A 16889-nucleotide genomic window follows, 5' to 3' on the forward strand; every position below is an offset into this window, starting at 1 on the left:
ACACACACACACAGACTGGGAGATGGGAGGCATTGCCTCATTATGATTCATCCTTGCGCTATGTGTGCACGTCGGCAGAAATGTCGGTCACACAGGGGGATTGTGGGAAATATCGGGAGATTCCCAATGAACACATTCAGACTGGCTCATTGCTGCATATTGTTTGTTTATTATGTCTTAGTTTTTCCAGCATTTTACAAAAGCCAATGCTGATAAATGTACAATGTAAGTCACGAACATCTTACAAAGGAAAACAGATGTAATCTTTAAAAGATAGTAAACATAAACTCGCTGACAATTCGGGCGACCGATCAGAATTAAAGGACCAAGAAAATTACACCATCGGCCTGTCAACGCCTGCACTGTTGACACAACTCCGGCTGGGATTGGATTCATGCTGGGCCTCAGCAGAAATCCACATCCATCACACCAGGTTATGTCCCCCCCCCACCCCTCTCTCTAACTGTCCAGCCTGTGCTCACTACTCGTCTGACGTGGTTTTCTCAGTTAAGCGTTAATGTTCTCCCCCGCAAAACTGCGTCCTTTTATTGTGCTTTTGCTCAATGAACTCCGTCACGTGTGAAAATCCCCAAGAATACACTTGGACAAAACTACTCAAACCAGTCTGTCTGGCACCGACAATCATGGCACTGTCAAACTCAATGAAATCACTTTTTTTTTTTCCTTCTCTGATGTGAATATAATAAAATATACTGGCAGCAGAGTTTTTTTATAAGTGGCACTGCTGCTGCTTGATTACTTTAGATTAGGGAACACATATTCACCATTCACTAGGTGCTTACTAACATATATAAGTAGCATACTAGCCCTTTATTAGTTATCATTAAGCGCGTATTAACACTTTATTCTATTATGACATGAATTAAGATTTTCCCTACATAAGGTACGTAAGTGACACAGAATTTTTATCTGGTTACTCTTTTTGTCACGGACATCTCAGCTGGAAGGATTTTCACAGTTGCCCGGAAATATGGAAAGACTGGGCCTGTGAATCTATGTTTGATCAGGTGTATGACTGCTTTCCTTTCAAGGTCAAAAAATGACAGTGTTCCTTGGTCATAATCGAGCTGCACTCTCAGCTTTTTGGGTAATAAATGTCTTGGCCTAGAATTTACAACAAACTCCTCAGTATTAAGTTCCATCACTGAGTCTCCAGGTCCATACGAGTAAATTCCCCACGTCGTTTCAACGGATTGTTGCTTGGTTCTAGTAGCCACGCCCAGAGCCCAAAAACCTTCCACCTCCGTATCCCAGCTGTGTTTCCCAGAGCTAAAACTCTCCCAGCCAAGAACAGTGCAGTTTCCGCATCTCTCTGGGTTGCTAGGAATCTGAAACGATTTCATACTCTCCGACAAACGCGTAAAATTATCAGATAAAATCAGTCGTCCACCACCGGTGTTTGGGTCCAGCGTTACAGGGCCTGGATGGACACATGAAAATTGACATTTGTGTTTTAAAACCATTTCTTTCTCCAGAAATGTTGGCACAATTCAAAAAAAAATAAATGCCTGCAACACACTCAAAAGAGGTGGACTTTAGGTGAGGGCCAAAAAAAATCTATTTGTTGTTATTGTCATCTGCTCTCGTGCAAGACGACAACAGGGTATCTGCAGGTTTCAGCAAGTCAAATTTAAAGGAGTCATATTAAACCCCATTTCTCCAAGTTAACCTAGTTCCTAGTGGTGTCCTAATGAACATGTCTGTGACATGCTTTGGTCAAAATACCATAAGGACGAAGCACCACAGCAGTTCAATCACCCTGCCAAAACAGCCCTGTTCAGAATGAGTGCCTGTGTCTTTAAATGCAAACGAGACACAGGAAACTATGTCAGCGTCACTGAGGCTCTGGCAGCTAACAGCAGTAAGCATTTGGAAAAGCCATCATTTGCCAACTCTAGCCGGCACATTGTTGTCATATATAAAATGTATCCACTGGACACGTGAATTTTGAACAAGCTGGAAGTTTGTGTAGAACTCTGTGCTGCACTGTGCAGCCAAGAATAGAACATTAATATTGCCCACGCCTGCACTCTCGCAACAATCTACAGATTTTGTACAGAAGTCAACATTGCATGTTTTAACTCATGGACCACAAAAACATGACTGAGTCATCTTTTTTCACACTTTGCCTACTCATAGGACCTCCAGAGTCCCAAATATAAGTATTAAAATGATTAAAACGTTGATTTTGCATAATATGTCCCCTTAAAATCTTGTTACACTGAGAAACATTTGTCTCACGACTCTCTCATGACGTTTGACACAACGTGCAGAGACTAAGCCTTGGATGGATGCTCCTTTTGAGTGTGTTGCAGTCATCACACACAACACAAAACTGACCAAAACATGGTTGCTAAAAGAAGATGAAAAAGTTTATTTCTTACTGTATTTGACCAAGTGCTTCATCTTCATCCAAACTGTGAACAGCAGGTTCCCCAGATGCTTGCCTTCATCAACCAGTGCTCCTGATGGAGTCTCTGGCACGGGCAATTTGCACTTTGACCTGCAAGAGCATCCAGCATTCAGATATCACCAATGAAACACTCTCAAACGAACTGCGTTTCCAATGCAATAATCATGGTGGAACATAATACTGTAAGCAAGGATTAAGAAAGTCTTGCATTTGCTGATTTATTTATTCATTTATTGGGAATCTTCCTCTCTCTTTGTTGTGTCTCTGCATGTACAGTTCTTGTGTTCGTGTGTACACAATGTGAATCAACTTTTAACCCTGGGACTATTATGAACTTTTTAAATTTGTACACAATTTACCACTTGTTTTGTACTGACCTAAACACATATTCAATGCAATTAAGTGACAGAGGACCTGTGCTCCATTACAGGTTATAAAAGGTCAAGGACGTTGCTAACCCAAACTGTATGAGAAGTCTTTAATAATTACAGAGAGGCACTTACCGCTTCAGAGTGGATTTTATATTCTATCAAGGAGAAGGGGGGAAAAAACACACGTTAATACCTAAAGTCTTTTTTGGATGCTCAGTATCAATATATGAAATTGATGAAAGCACGTGTGATCAGTGAGTACCAGCATGAATGACAAGTCCCCGGTTTTTAGCTCTCGTTCTATGGTTTTGATTTTGTCTGCAAGTGTCGAGATCTCCGCCGTCAAATTAATGGTCCTGATGTTTAGTTTGGCATTCTTCAGTTCCGCCTCCTTCCTCACTGCATCCACCCTGGCGGCCTCCTCTGCTCTCAGTAACTGGTAGAGCTTCTGAAAGTTCTCTTTGATCTTCTTCTCAGTCTGCTGAGCCTGGAGCTGAGGGAAAATATATATATTTATACACCATGGTAATAGTGTATGTTTCTCACTGCTTTTAAAGGAACACTGTGTGTTTGTGTCTTACCTTGACGTGACTAGACATTTTCTCACAGATGAGCTTTTGTTCTTTAAACGATCCCAGCTTGGTCTTTAAATGCATCAGCTCGACCGAGAGTTTGGTCTGTGAATAAAGGTCAACACATCACTTGCTCTGTGAAATGTGAAGACACTTTTACCATAAGGTACATAGAATTCAGAGGAGTTACTACTGTAGGAGAGTAAATATTCGTGGTCAGTCCATGGTCAGTTCTTGGGTAATTACGAAGGTTGGGGGGTGAATCGATACAGTGAAATATTGCGATATTTTGCATGGCAATTAAATCGCCTTTCAGACACCTAATAATCAATTTTTTAACTGATGTAACAAATAACTATTAAACTTTTTTTGAGGATTAGCATAAAAAAATTGAAAAACATTTCAGTCCACTAGTGTTTACTTTCCAATATATGATTTTGCAAAAAATCAGTTTATCGCAATATATGATTTCGCAAAAAATCAGTTTATCGCAATATATCATTTTGCAAAAATTCAAGTTTATCACAATATATGATTTTGCAAAAACTCAGTATATCGCAATATACGAGTTTGTGAATACATAATATATTGCAAATTCTCGCAATATATTTTTTTCGCAAAAAAAAACAAGTTTATTGCAATTCCACAAAGTCAGTTTATCGCAATATATGATTTTGCAAAAAACCCAGTATATCGCAATATGATTTTGCGAATATTCAATATATATCGCAATATAAAATTTTGCGAAATACTCAATATATCGCAATATATGAATTCATAAAAACTCAGTTTATCAAAATATATGATTTCACAAAAAATCAGTTTATCGCAATATATGAATTCGTAAAAAAAACTCAGTATATCGCAAAATATGTGATTTTGCAAAATATCATAATATCGATATATTATCGTACCGTGGGGTCTTTAGCGATTCCCACCCCAAGTAATTACCAATCAAATATCGTTAGTAGCTAACCATTATTATTATTTAATGCTTTATTACCAAATATTGTACTATTACAAATCAAATACTATGAGTAGCTAATCAGTGGTTAATGATTAATAAATGGTTAATTACTAACGATTAATTGTTACACAGTAGTTTATGATGATGAGTTACTACTAAATTATTACCAGCTCATTATTAATTAATGTTCATTATTGAGCAACTGAATGCCATGCAAGATAATTGATTGGTTGATTATTATTTAATGATTTACCAAAACAATTGTTCATCATTTGTAATAAACTATGTCCAATAACTGACAATATTTTTACAGTGTGATGTTGTTGCTCACCCTGTGCTCTTGTGCAGCTTCATTGATGGGGATGAAGTTGTGCGTCTTGTGCTTGTGCGCGTCTCTGCAGACCAGACAGATGAGCTTCTCATCGTCCTGACAGAAGAGCTTGAATCTCTCGCCGTGCAAACTGCACACCTCTTTGGATCCCGCCGTCGTCGCTGCTGCTGCTGCTGCTGCTGCTGCTGCCCCCTGACTCTTCTTTTGTCTCAGCGCGTCAGAAAGGTCTTTCAGTGCCAAATTGCGCGGAAGCTCCGCATTGGGGAACACCTGTTTACAGACCGGACACGTCTGCTGTGCGCTTTGCCTCCACCACTCTTTGAGACAGTAATTGCAGAAGCTGTGACCGCACAGCAGCACCACGGGCTCCGTGAATATGTCACAGCACACGGGGCAGGTGCACATCAACTCTGACTGCGACGACGCTGCCATTCTGTCAACTATTTTCTCTGTCTTTTGTTTTTCTTGTGCGCACCTTTTTTTTTTTTTTTTTTTTACTTTCGCTTTCGCTGTTTTGTTTTGTTTCTTTCGAGCCGCCCTCAAGTTCAGCGCTTTTTGAGCCAATAAATATCAACAAACGTCTTCATGTAAACACTTACGCACCAAATGTGTCTTTCAAGATTTCTTCATTATTAAAAGCGTGAACTAGAGCAGACTTCCGTTCTGCTTCTTCCTGGTTTCATGATGAGGGCGGGGCCTCCCATCACTTCCGTGTTGTTAAATAAAGTTTCACACTCAAAGAAAAAGGAAAAAAACAAAACTTTTTTTTGTTCATGTTTTAAAAATTCAAGTCCAGGAATCATAAAGTAAGAAATAAAAGATCATTTAAAGGCCCAGTGTGTAAGATTTAGGTGAAATTATTGACATTTGGTAGAAATGGAACATAAAAACAATTACACAGATTTGTATATTTATTTATCTATTTATTTATTTTGAGAGTACAGTATACAACGGAGTATTTGGGCCACATTGAGAAAAAGAAAGACTTCGAGAATAAATAAGTGGTAAATTTACGATAATAAAGTCGTAAATTTGCCAGATTAAAGTCATTTTAACAGCTCTCTTTTTCTAAAACAAAATTTTACGAATTTAATCTCATATATTTATGACTTTATTCCTGTAAATTTACCACTTTATTCCTGTACATTTACCACTTTATTCTTATAAATTTACCACTTTATTCTCTTTAAGTCTGTGAAAAAATGTTTTTCTCGATTGCGGAAAAAAAATGTAATCTCCGAGAATAAGGTCGGAATATTAAAAAAGTCACGTTATGAGAAAAGAGCCATAATATTATGAGAATCAAGTCGTAGTATTTAAAAGTCATAATTTTACCAGAAAAAGGTTGTCAACATTTTATAGCTGATCATCTGAGTCTTCGCTTAAATAATAATAATTACGACTTTATTCTCAGAATATTACGACCTTATTCTTGCAAGATTAAAAATAAATTTTCTTCAGTTTGACCCTAATAGTCCGTCGTCGTGCAATAACCTAAATGTATAAATTCTTGTTTTCAATAACACAATAATGAACCGTTTATATACAGAGGAGGGTCTCCTCTGTGGAGGCCGCCATGTTGGATCACCATTATTTTGATGATAAATGAAAATGCGTGAAAGTGAGAAAGGTGAGGTGAGAGACATTCCGCTGCAATATGCAACTTGACCAGTAGATGTCGCTAAATCCTACACACTGCACCATCATTTAAATCCACGTAATCTGCAGATGCCATAAAGTAGAATGTTCCTTTTGTGCCACAGATCCTGTAAATTGATACACCATTAAAATAATCTTGGAGACAATATTTGAAGGTTTTGTTGCTTTAAAGAGGCTCAATGTCTTTGTTTTAGTACAGATGTCTTTGTCGCAGTATCTGGACTCTTCACGTGTGTTTAACTGCGATCAGAGATCAAGTCTTTCAGCCTGGAAAATGAAAACGGCGCTACTACAATCGTGGCATGGTGCAGTAAGATGTGAATCAAAGGTCTATATACGGTCAATAAATCTCAGGTTAAGTGGTTGAATGTGATGATAAAAACACATCATTTCTAAGCGCTTCTTGACAGTGACTCTGAGGAGCACACACACACACACCCACACACACACGAGTCGCATCCATCAGAGTCTCAGCAGTGAAAATCGCAAGCGATTTGCCCTTGGACCCCTGCAGCAATAAAGGCTAACTGTTCTAGCAGGACAGCACCGTGCGGCCAGATAATGTGGCTGTTCTCTGTGTCCTTGTTTCTCAAGCTTAGACTTCTTTAAAAAAATATGAATTAACCTGTTAAATGTGGATCAACTGTTTGTCTAATCTCATCACACGAAACACGTACACCACTGTTCAAAAGTTTCACTTAGAAACGTCCTTATTTTTTAAGGAAAAGCACTTTTTTCAATGAATATAACATTAAATGAATCAGAAATACACTCTATACATTGTTAATGTGTTAAACTACTATTCTAGCTGCAAACGTCTGGTTTTTAATGGAATATGTACATAGGTGTATAGAGGCCCATTTCCAGCAACCATCTCTCCAGTGTTCTAATGGCACTTTGTGTTTGCTAATCGCATTAGAAGGCTATTGGATGATTAGAAAAACCTTGAAAACCCTTGTGCAATTATGTTAGCACAGCTGAAAACAGTTTTACTGGTTCTTTGACGAATGGGCAAAAGATTGTTTTGAATAAAAAATCATTATTTCTAATCTTGTCAATGGCTTGACTATATTTTTTATTCATTTTGCAACTCTTTTGATGAAGTGCAATTTCTTGATCATTAAATTAAAGTCATCATTTTAACACTAACCCTCCCACCCCCCTAATTTTACCAACATTAGCTAGCTTCGCTACCTTTACCATAAAATGACAAGTCAACTGTTTGGTAGAGCATGTTTTTAAAAAAATATTTGATCCTTATCAGACTTATTTTTGCCCTAACAAGTGTATTTATATATGTAGTTGAATATTGTCTATGATACATTTAATAATGGGATAATAATGACCAAATGTTGATGCCAAACATGATATTAAGTGGGGGGGCCAAATATAATCGATTGGGGGGCCGCCGGTTTGAGACCCCTGCTGTAAAGGCATACTGCTCACAGACACAATGGTAGAGATGGCTCATTCAGGTTGAGTTCAGCTTGATGCATTTTTCAATGAGATATAGTGACTTAAAATGTGGTCGACCAAATAGTTGAGTAGTAGTTTAAAGGGTTAAAAGTGTGACTTTTAATGGAAAACACAAAGAAATTGTATAGGTGACCCCAAACTTTTGGACAGTTGTGTACTACTTTTCAGATTGATGTGTCCTGGAGTTGGTTTTAAATGTGATATCACTGTATTTTCCATAAATGTAAGGTTACTTTTAACATTGTGTTGCCAAACTTCGATGATTTGTCGCTGTATAAAGACCTCCAGTGTTTGGGTTCGTGATCAGACTGGCAGTGCGTTCCTTTTTTCTTCTCCTCACACAGAGGAAACACTGAATAGCGAGGGCTCAGTTACATAACTACATGATAATGTCTCTCACTCAGCAGACGCACTTTTCCCACTGCCTTTTCCCCTCGGCTGGTGTAATTATTAGGCCCGAGGATAGTGGTGCGGGGGCGGATTCTTGCGAGACTGTTCCTATACTTAATATTATGTCTATAACCATAAAACATTCAATCCACATAAAGCCAAGTGTTCTGGATCTGGCCACAGTAGCCTCCCAAGGGTGGTGCAGTAAAATTGCCCCGAGCTGCCATTAGATGGAGGGGAGCTGGAAGAAATACTGGACACCAAAGCGGAGCGAGAGCACAGCTGATGGTAAACTAATTGTGTTGCCCCCTCAGCCCCCTCACAGACACATGCACACAGCGTACACATCACTTTCTATAGGATGCACACATCCCCCTCCACTGTTCTCACACACACTTGATCATCATCTCGCCGGCTTCGGACATATGCTCCATCATTTGCCTTGAGGGATAAAAGACTGGGAAGGAATTCAGCGGGACACTCTGCGCCGCTGCAGACACTTGGAGAGAACGGGCTGCATTTATGCGTAATAACACAGCGTTCACCCACACACAAGCTTTCCTGTCTGTGAAACACTATACAAGTCTAAATCTGGACTTGATATTCAATGTACACTATTTCAACTGAGGAGGAGAAGACATTCGTCATGTCCGTTAGATAATATATCGCTCCAGTCATGGCCTAAAGAAGTCACATGGCTAATACCGGCAATCACTTTTAAGGGTCAAACTTTTTTTTTTAATGTTATACAGTGTACGTCTCAATCTGAAGAAACTCAAACAGGTTTTGAGAGTAATTGAATATCTGAAAATCCGATTTTGCACAATCAGATACAGTCAGATGCATAATTTTTGCTGTAACTGTCTTAATGAGTCAGTGGGGTGCAGGGTTATTAAAGTTAACAAAAACTAAGTCTAAAACTAAAACTACAGTAAAAAAAAAAAATAATTAACTGACATCAAAACAAAAACTACAATGAACAAAGACTGAATTGTAGATAAATTCATCTTCGTGTTCGTTTTTCCAAAACTTAATTCTGGAATACAGTCCATTTGAAGTTTTACTTTTGATTTAACTGCAGGTGTTAAAGGTTAAAGAGCATGAAATAAAGGGTATATGATAATCCATAATTTGGTGTCACACATACTTTCATCCTTTTTTAGCATCTACAAGTCAAGGCTTTCTCTTAATACCTGAAAAGATAAGACTAAGACTAAATAAAAAAAAATAAACTGGAACTAGTCAATTAATCAAAATAAAAACTAAACTAAAACTACAACATCATTTGTTGAATGAACTAAAGCTAAACTGAAAAAAAAAAAAAAAGCGATAACACTCTAGAATAGGGAACACATATTCACCATTAACTAGATGCTTACTAACATGTATATAAGTTGCATACTCGCCCTTTATTAGTAAATATTATCACCTTATGTAGGAAAAATTGCAATTCATGTCGTAATAGAGGTATAAGGTTATGTAGAATAAGGTGTTAATACATGCTTAATGATTACTAATAAAGGGCTATATGCAACTTTATATACACTTATATATATAGCACCTACACTCTTAGAAATAAAGGTTCTATATAAGGTTCTTCGGCTTCTCCTCATAGGAGAACCCTTTTGCGAACCCTTAGTGTTACCAAGAACCCTTTTAAACCCCTTTATTTAGGAAAGGGGTGTTAAAGGTTTCTCTGGATCAAAATGGTTCTTAGTGGAACCATTAGTGTTACCAAGAACCCTTGGAAAAACAAATGGTTCCAAGTAGAACTTCAGCCCTTGTAGAAGAACACTTTTGGAACCCTTAATTCTAAGAGTGTAGTTAATGGTGAATATGTGTTCCATAATGCAAAGCGTTACCAAAAAAGCAAAGTGAAAAACTAAATAAAAATATATATAATGAACATTTAAAAACTATAACAACCTCGGTGTGTGGGGGGGAGAGATGTACGATTCTTGGCAGGACACGAGAGGAATTTACAACGTGTTAAGTTCCTTTGTTCCTCCCTGTGGCAGCTCGATGCAGCAATTACAGAAGACGGCCGCCTGAAAATGAGCTCATTAGTCGCCCACTACATTCTACCACCGTCTGTGTGTCAATATGTTTGATTGACTGATTGATTGACACGTCATTACGTATATATCCTCTCAGCTGACAGAAATATTAAAGTGGCATGCTTTTGGGTCATGTAACGGCATCTTAATCACCAGTGATGTTATCTCTTTTTAATTTTGCTTTTGCTTTTCTTTCAACATTTCGGGGGTAAAATCTGAAACTCAACTATAATGGCACTTTGCCAGAGTCTTTTTTTTCTCCCCTAGTGCTCAGGCCCAGAAATAAACCCCATGCGCCATTCCATTTAGCGAACCAATTTGGGAAGGAGGGTGGGGGGGGGGCAGGAAAGGGAGAGGTATAGGTTAGCTGTAGTAATAATCATAAATCACCCTCTGAAATGCTGCCATGTCGCATGCCAGACCGCGCCACTAATGACCAGGCCCATCTTTCACCGAGTATTTTTATCTGCGTGCCCTGACACTCGACTTCTGGAAGCGTCCTCTCGTTTTACTTCGTCAGCACCTCGGCCCAGCCTCAGCACAAGTTCCTCACATATCTATAAATACCGGCCATCTGAATGGTATTTTCTCTTGCCCAGCCACCCCCCCCCCCACCCCCCACCCCCCTGCTTGGCAAGAACCAGGAGTTCTGTGACTTGGCAACGGTACCTAGAGTCCTACCACTAAACATCTTAGGGCTTAGTGGTCCTCCCTTCACACACACACACACCTGAGCGTCACCCTCCGAAGAACAGCTGGCCAAAAAAATATCTGCTACTGTCAGAGTACTTTCACATGATTCGGTAAACACAAATGTCGGCATACACCGGCGCTTGTTCACACGTGCTAAGACACGCAGACACGCTCACTTCCACACACATCCAGAAACGCACACAAACACCTGTAGGTAGGCCTACATGCTTCCTTTGTGCAGAATGTTCTGCCAAGTTTTTTAAGCCCACTGACATGCGGCACTAGAGACTGCAGGTCAGCGACAGCTTCCCGCTATTTCGGGCTCTGTCACAGCTTGAGGTTTTAATTTATTCTGCCAGAATGTGTCAATCACTCAGCGGCGGGGGGGGGGTTCAGCGATAGGCCTCGAGTCTGAAGGCCACATTATACTTCTCCGACTGCGTATGCGTTATCCGTCTGCGTCACCACGGAGACGCCTCGAGCATTTATACTTCTGCGTCGTGGAACGGACACTCGCTGCAATTTCCCGCCCGATCAGCAGGGGTCGCTGCGCAAGGTTGTTGTGCTTCTGGCTACAGTGAGCAATGGCGTCCGAGTAAGAAAGAGAGAGAAAGACTGTTGTTGAAACAGTGGCCGTTTCTCACTTTTCTGTGTGACGGAACGCAGTTTTAAGATAATTTGAGGCGAGAAATTGGCCATTTAGGGTCTAAACATGTGCTGTGTGTATTAAGATATGACGTATTTATAGTTCGGCAGCGGCGTTATCGGCGGGGATCAGCTCCGCCTCTGTCAGGACGCCCGGAGCGCACTGAGAGCCGGCACAGAGCAGCTTCGCTCAGCCTGTCCTGAGGACCAATCGCAGCTCTTGCCGTCTCCGTTGTCCCTTGACGGAGTGACGGACACTTAAAAAATATTTCGTGCACCCGGAGACGACGCAGAGGCTCTTCGACAGGCTCTGCGTCGACGCAGAGTCTCTACGTAGCCTACGCAGAGCACTTTACGCAGAAGTATAAATTGGGCTTAAGGGGGAAGGAGAAGGACGCAGACACAGCGGGGTTAGGTCTTACGAACAGAACTTTTCCCTGTACGATCTCTTCGTGTTCTATAAACACAGCATTGTTTCAATAAATGTGTTCAACTCTAAAAGGTGTAGTGTGTATGCCAGGCCTGTATGTGGTGCTGTAACCATAGAACTACACAGAAATGCACCAAAGCCAAAGAAGAAGACATGGAGCAACTATGTCAAGCTAGCAGGGTCAAGGGTCAGATTGGAGAGGTGGGGCTATGACATCATAATGTTCCCAAAGTTGCATAATATGGGTTGTATACAAGGGAAAATTCCAAGATTGGTGTTTTAATGCTCCCAAAATGCCAGTTTTGTGGGGATAAAAAAAAGCTGATGGTGCAAATACTTTTGCAGACTGTCGTTGTGTGTATGGGTCCTTACTCTTACTAAAGAAGATTTATATCATATCTTTCCTACAGTCCCTCCTGACTTCGTTTGAGTTTAAACTTAAACTGAGTTTAAGGGTGCGTCTCCTGCATTGAGTCCTCTGTGATGTGCCAGGGAAGAAGAGATGTTTGTATGTCCATGTTGTATATGTTTCATTTGTTTAATACATTTTCATTGTCAGAAAATTAAATTGAGACTACATCCAAAACTGTTTGTGGTGCGGCCGTGGCTTCTTTTACTCAAATACCTGAACACTTTAACTTTCTGCATAGAGGGATACACGTGTTTATGGAATATGGACCAGAGCGAATAGGACAAGGCTATTCAACTTAAGGCCAGATCAGGCCCTTCAAGCAATTTGGACCGGCTTGCGGCTCATTAACCCATAAATAATGAATGTATTATTAAAAAGACAATAAAACCGTAGCTTCGCCTATTTCTGGCACTTTGCGACACTTTGTGATACTTTGCGTCCCTTTTTGGCAAATACTAGTACAGCTGTAATTGTACGCAGCCTATGTATGTACCAGAATATTTTGCACTAACAGCCAACTGTACCAATTGTACCTTAATATTATTGGTACTGTTACTTATATTTCTGCAAAAATAGCCTATTGTGGCAATTGCACCTTAATGTTGTTCATATTGTTACCTCAAATTTTGTAAGACCCAAATGTTGGTGGTACAGTAACTGTAACCTTTTTGCACTATATGCAAATTTTATTGTACCTGAATGTAAGTGGATTTGTTACTTACCTGTTTAGCACAAAACTATCACTGTACTCTTAGAAATAAAAGTGCTAAGTAGAACCATATAAGGTTCTTCGGGTTGTCCTCATAGGAGAACCCTTTTTGAGGGTTCCACCAAGAACCCTTTTATAACCCTTTATTCGGGAAAGGGATTTTAAAGGGTTCTCTGGATCAAAATGGTTCTTACTGGAACCATTAGTGTTACCAAGAACCCTTGAAAAACCCTTTCTTCGGGAAAGGGTTTTTCAGAAGCCAATGGTTCCAGGTAGAACCTCAGCCCTTGTAGAAGGACCCCTTTGGAACCCTTATTTCTAAGAGTATAACAATGGACATCAAAGGACATAATTTTACCTAAGTTAAGTGACTATAACTCTCTGTGTGTGGCTACAGTTTGCTATGTCAGTGCCTGCCCACATGGCTCGGCCAAGGGTTTGAATCCGACCCTCCCAATGAGGCGCCAAAACACACGTACATCATTCACCATGTAATGTGGTGCCTGCGCATCATGTGCTGGGCATCATATGACTTTGCAGTGCTTATCCTGAAAAGTTCCAACATCATAAATGACCAAAAAACAAACAAAAAAGCAGTTGGAAAGCAGGGCTTCTACCTAATGTGTGGTCCTCATGCACTGTTAATGTCAGATGTTCCAATATTACACATTCTTAAACGGGCCTATGTGAGGAAAAAAGGATGCATTGCAAAATGCCTTGATTTGATGAAGAATTTCTTAATCTTACGCTTGATCATCTTCACATTGAAAAGGAAAAGATTTACTTTCAAAGGAATGGGAAGCCAGATAGGGATCATGTCCTTGTCGCAGCACTCAGTGAAATATTACACTTCAACACAGTAGACCTCTGTTTCTGTCCCGTTTCCACCCCGACAGTCAATACTTTTCTCTTTCGAGCATGACCACAATCAATCCCGAACAGTAACCACGCACTTATTATTGTAACCGTGATGACGAAGCTTCGCTAACTTTAACAAAGCAGTCGTTTCAACCCCAGACCACAAAATGTCTCCCGAAAAATATTATTTTAAATTAACTTTAATCTTTTCCCCAAGTCATTTTGTAACACTGTCACTTCATAAAGCTGACGTATCTTTGAAAAGTGATTTGATGTGGTTTGGACAAACCATGTGGATCTCACGTATATCAGAAACGACTTCGTGCAAAGGCCTGGACAAAAATTAATAGATCTTTTCCTTTCATTTGGAGGACATCCTCCTCTCATGCACAAAATCCCAAAACACTTCTAGCTTCTTTTGCACCAGGACAGTGAGAATCTGTGAAGGGGTCACGTGACACAAATCTGCATCCAGTGGTGTAGTCTATGTGATACGCAGGTATATGGCGTATATACCCACTACAAAGGCCAGGATTTCACTTAAAAATGGGCATTCATACGTACACTACCATTCAAAAGTTTGGGGTCACTTAGAAATGTCCTTATTTTTGAAGGAAGCACTTTATTTTTCAATGAATATAACATTAAATGAATCAGAAATGCACTCTATGCAAATTCTGGCTGCAAATGTCTGGTTTTTAATGAAATATGTACATAGGTGTATAGAGGCCCATTTCCGGCAACCACCTCTCCAGTGTTCTAATGGTACATTGTGTTTGCTAATCGTGCTAGAAGGCTATTGGACAATTAGAAAACCCTTGTGCAATGATGTTAGCACAGCTGAAAACAGTTTTGCTAACAAAATGTTTTCAAAAATGACTATTTTGAACAAAAATCCTTATTTCTAATCTTGTCAATGTCTTGACTATATTTTCTATTCATTTTTGCAACTCTTTTGATGAATAAAAGTGTGACTTTTAATGGAAAACCCCCAAAATGTGTATAGGTGACCCCAAACTTCATCAACTGTATCAACTCTGTATCAACTCTGTTTTTTGACAGAAATTATACTCATGTAATTTGTTTTTTGCAAATAAAGAGTAGAGATGACTGTCATTTTCATTAAAAACACGAAATATAATAAAATTGTCTACTTTTTTTGTAGGTTATTGTGCTGCAGGTTTGGCAACCCGTAGACCACACTACACCACTGTCTGCATCCATGTATTTTCTGTTGGCAGCCGACGAAACAAAAGGAAAATGAAGGGACAGGAAGATGAAAGGGAGGGGAAAACGAATATGTCAGCTTCCTTCTTTTCTCTGATTCTCCTCTTGTTTTTATTTTGTTCCGTTTGTATGCAAGTAACTCATTCTCTCTGTGTCTGCCAGCCACTGCTGTGTTTGTGTACAGTGAGTGAGTGAGTGATGCCAGGGGAAACTCAAGCTATTTTCATTCTCCATAACAGCACCAAAAATCACAGAAACAAATAAATTTGTGTTTTTCGTGCGTGTGTAATGGTGTGTATTTGGGACCTTTTCTATGTCAGGTATTACCTGGTTATGGTTAGAGTTGGGGATTTGCTTTGGCTGTCCACATGAATAAGAAGAATAGCAGCACACACCTGTCCCTCTGTCTGTCAGAATCTCTAAAACAACAAACACTGAGTAAGGCTGCTGACATCATCATCCTAAATTAATGACAGCACGGTAAAAGAGCCACTGGTCCATATCCAGTCACTGAATCCATAACAAACATTCCACGTTTTAATAAACGACACTCCGGAGGTTATACCTGTCATTTGTTTGCTCCCACACGGCGATGTCTGATTACTTGCTCACAACATGTTTTCATATTACAGATGTGTTTTTGTTTTCTGAGCTCAGTGTGTGCGTAATTGTCTGCGTTCTCTGTCCATCCGTCTGTCTGTGACCTTGTAGTCCTGTCATCGCGTCTGCTCTGACGCGTGCACACGCTTCGTGCCCTGGAGCGACTCTTGGAATAGCAAAGCTATTATGTGTAATAGTGTCGAATTGAATTTTTAACTTTAGGCAGTAAAAACCGCCTGTAAACTGCAGGTTTAATATGTGTCATTATATGAGAGGAAACCTCAGCTTTGCACCAGATTTAATTTATTGGGGTTAGCCAAACAAAGGTGTTTTTATGTTATTATGTAGCTAGATAGATAGACTCTTAGAAATAAAGGTTCCAAAATGGTCCTTCAATAAGGGCTGAGGGTTCTACCTGGAACAATTTGCTTCTGAAAAACCCTTTCCCAATAAAGGGGTTTTCTATCTATAGATAGATTGATAGATAGATAGATAGATAAAAAAAAAATAACTTTTACTCTGAGTAATTTTTAATTTTAACTTGAGTACATTTTTAGACCAGTATTTTTTACTTTTGTACGTTAGTAAAATGTCATCAAAATACTGGTACTTTTACTTGGTGCATGAATGTATTTATATTTTTATTCAGGCCAGTCTTTTCTTTTTTATTGTTTTTACTCAGTATCTGATGTAATTTAAAACGTAGCAAAGTGAAGTACTTAAAAACAATGGCAAAAGTACAATGGCACAAAAACCCCACTCAATTACAGTAACTAGATAGATAGATAGATAGATAGATAGATAGATAGATAGATAGATAGATAGATAGATAGATAGATAGATAGATAGATAGATAGATAGATAGATAGATAGATAGATAGATAGATAGATAGATAGATAGATAGATAGATAGATTTTTTTACATCCTCCTGGAAACTTGCCCGCTGTGTCCGCATGGCAGCTGAGCGCATGCGCACGGACGCGCGCTGCTCAGTCCTGAAAGTTGAGTGGTGTGTTAAAGTCAGTGAAACAGCCTGGTGCTCCAACTCTTGGACGCG

At 39.4% G+C, this 16889-nt stretch overlaps 1 protein-coding gene across 1 annotated transcript; it reads right to left on the reverse strand.

The window, feature by feature from the left end:
- Window positions 1-280: 280 nt before the first annotated feature.
- LOC310934983 (E3 ubiquitin-protein ligase TRIM35-like) lies at window positions 281-5196 on the reverse strand. Its single transcript, XM_083898805.1, has 6 exons — window positions 4676-5196; window positions 3387-3482; window positions 3068-3298; window positions 2938-2960; window positions 2406-2524; window positions 281-1441 (listed from the first exon to the last, which is right to left on the reverse strand). The coding sequence occupies exons 1-6, from the start codon at window positions 5105-5107 to the stop codon at window positions 927-929; spliced, it is 1416 nt and encodes a 471-aa protein (XP_083754931.1). The 5' UTR covers window positions 5108-5196; the 3' UTR covers window positions 281-926.
- Window positions 5197-16889: the final 11693 nt, after the last annotated feature.

Source organism: Microchirus variegatus (genome assembly GCF_963457635.1).
Source record: "Microchirus variegatus genome assembly, chromosome: 12".
Taxonomy (NCBI): Eukaryota; Metazoa; Chordata; class Actinopteri; order Pleuronectiformes; family Soleidae; genus Microchirus; species Microchirus variegatus.

Coding starts and splice junctions, on each gene's coding strand:
- LOC310934983 (XM_083898805.1), bottom strand. CDS start 5,107: ATGGCAGCGTCGTCGCAGTCAGAGTTGATGTGCACCTGCCCCGTGTGC. Junction 3,299..3,386: donor AAATGTCTAGTCACGTCAAG/GTAAGACACAAA, acceptor ATTTTCCCTCAG/CTCCAGGCTCAGCAGACTGA. Junction 2,961..3,067: donor GGGACTTGTCATTCATGCTG/GTACTCACTGAT, acceptor TCTCCTTGATAG/AATATAAAATCCACTCTGAA.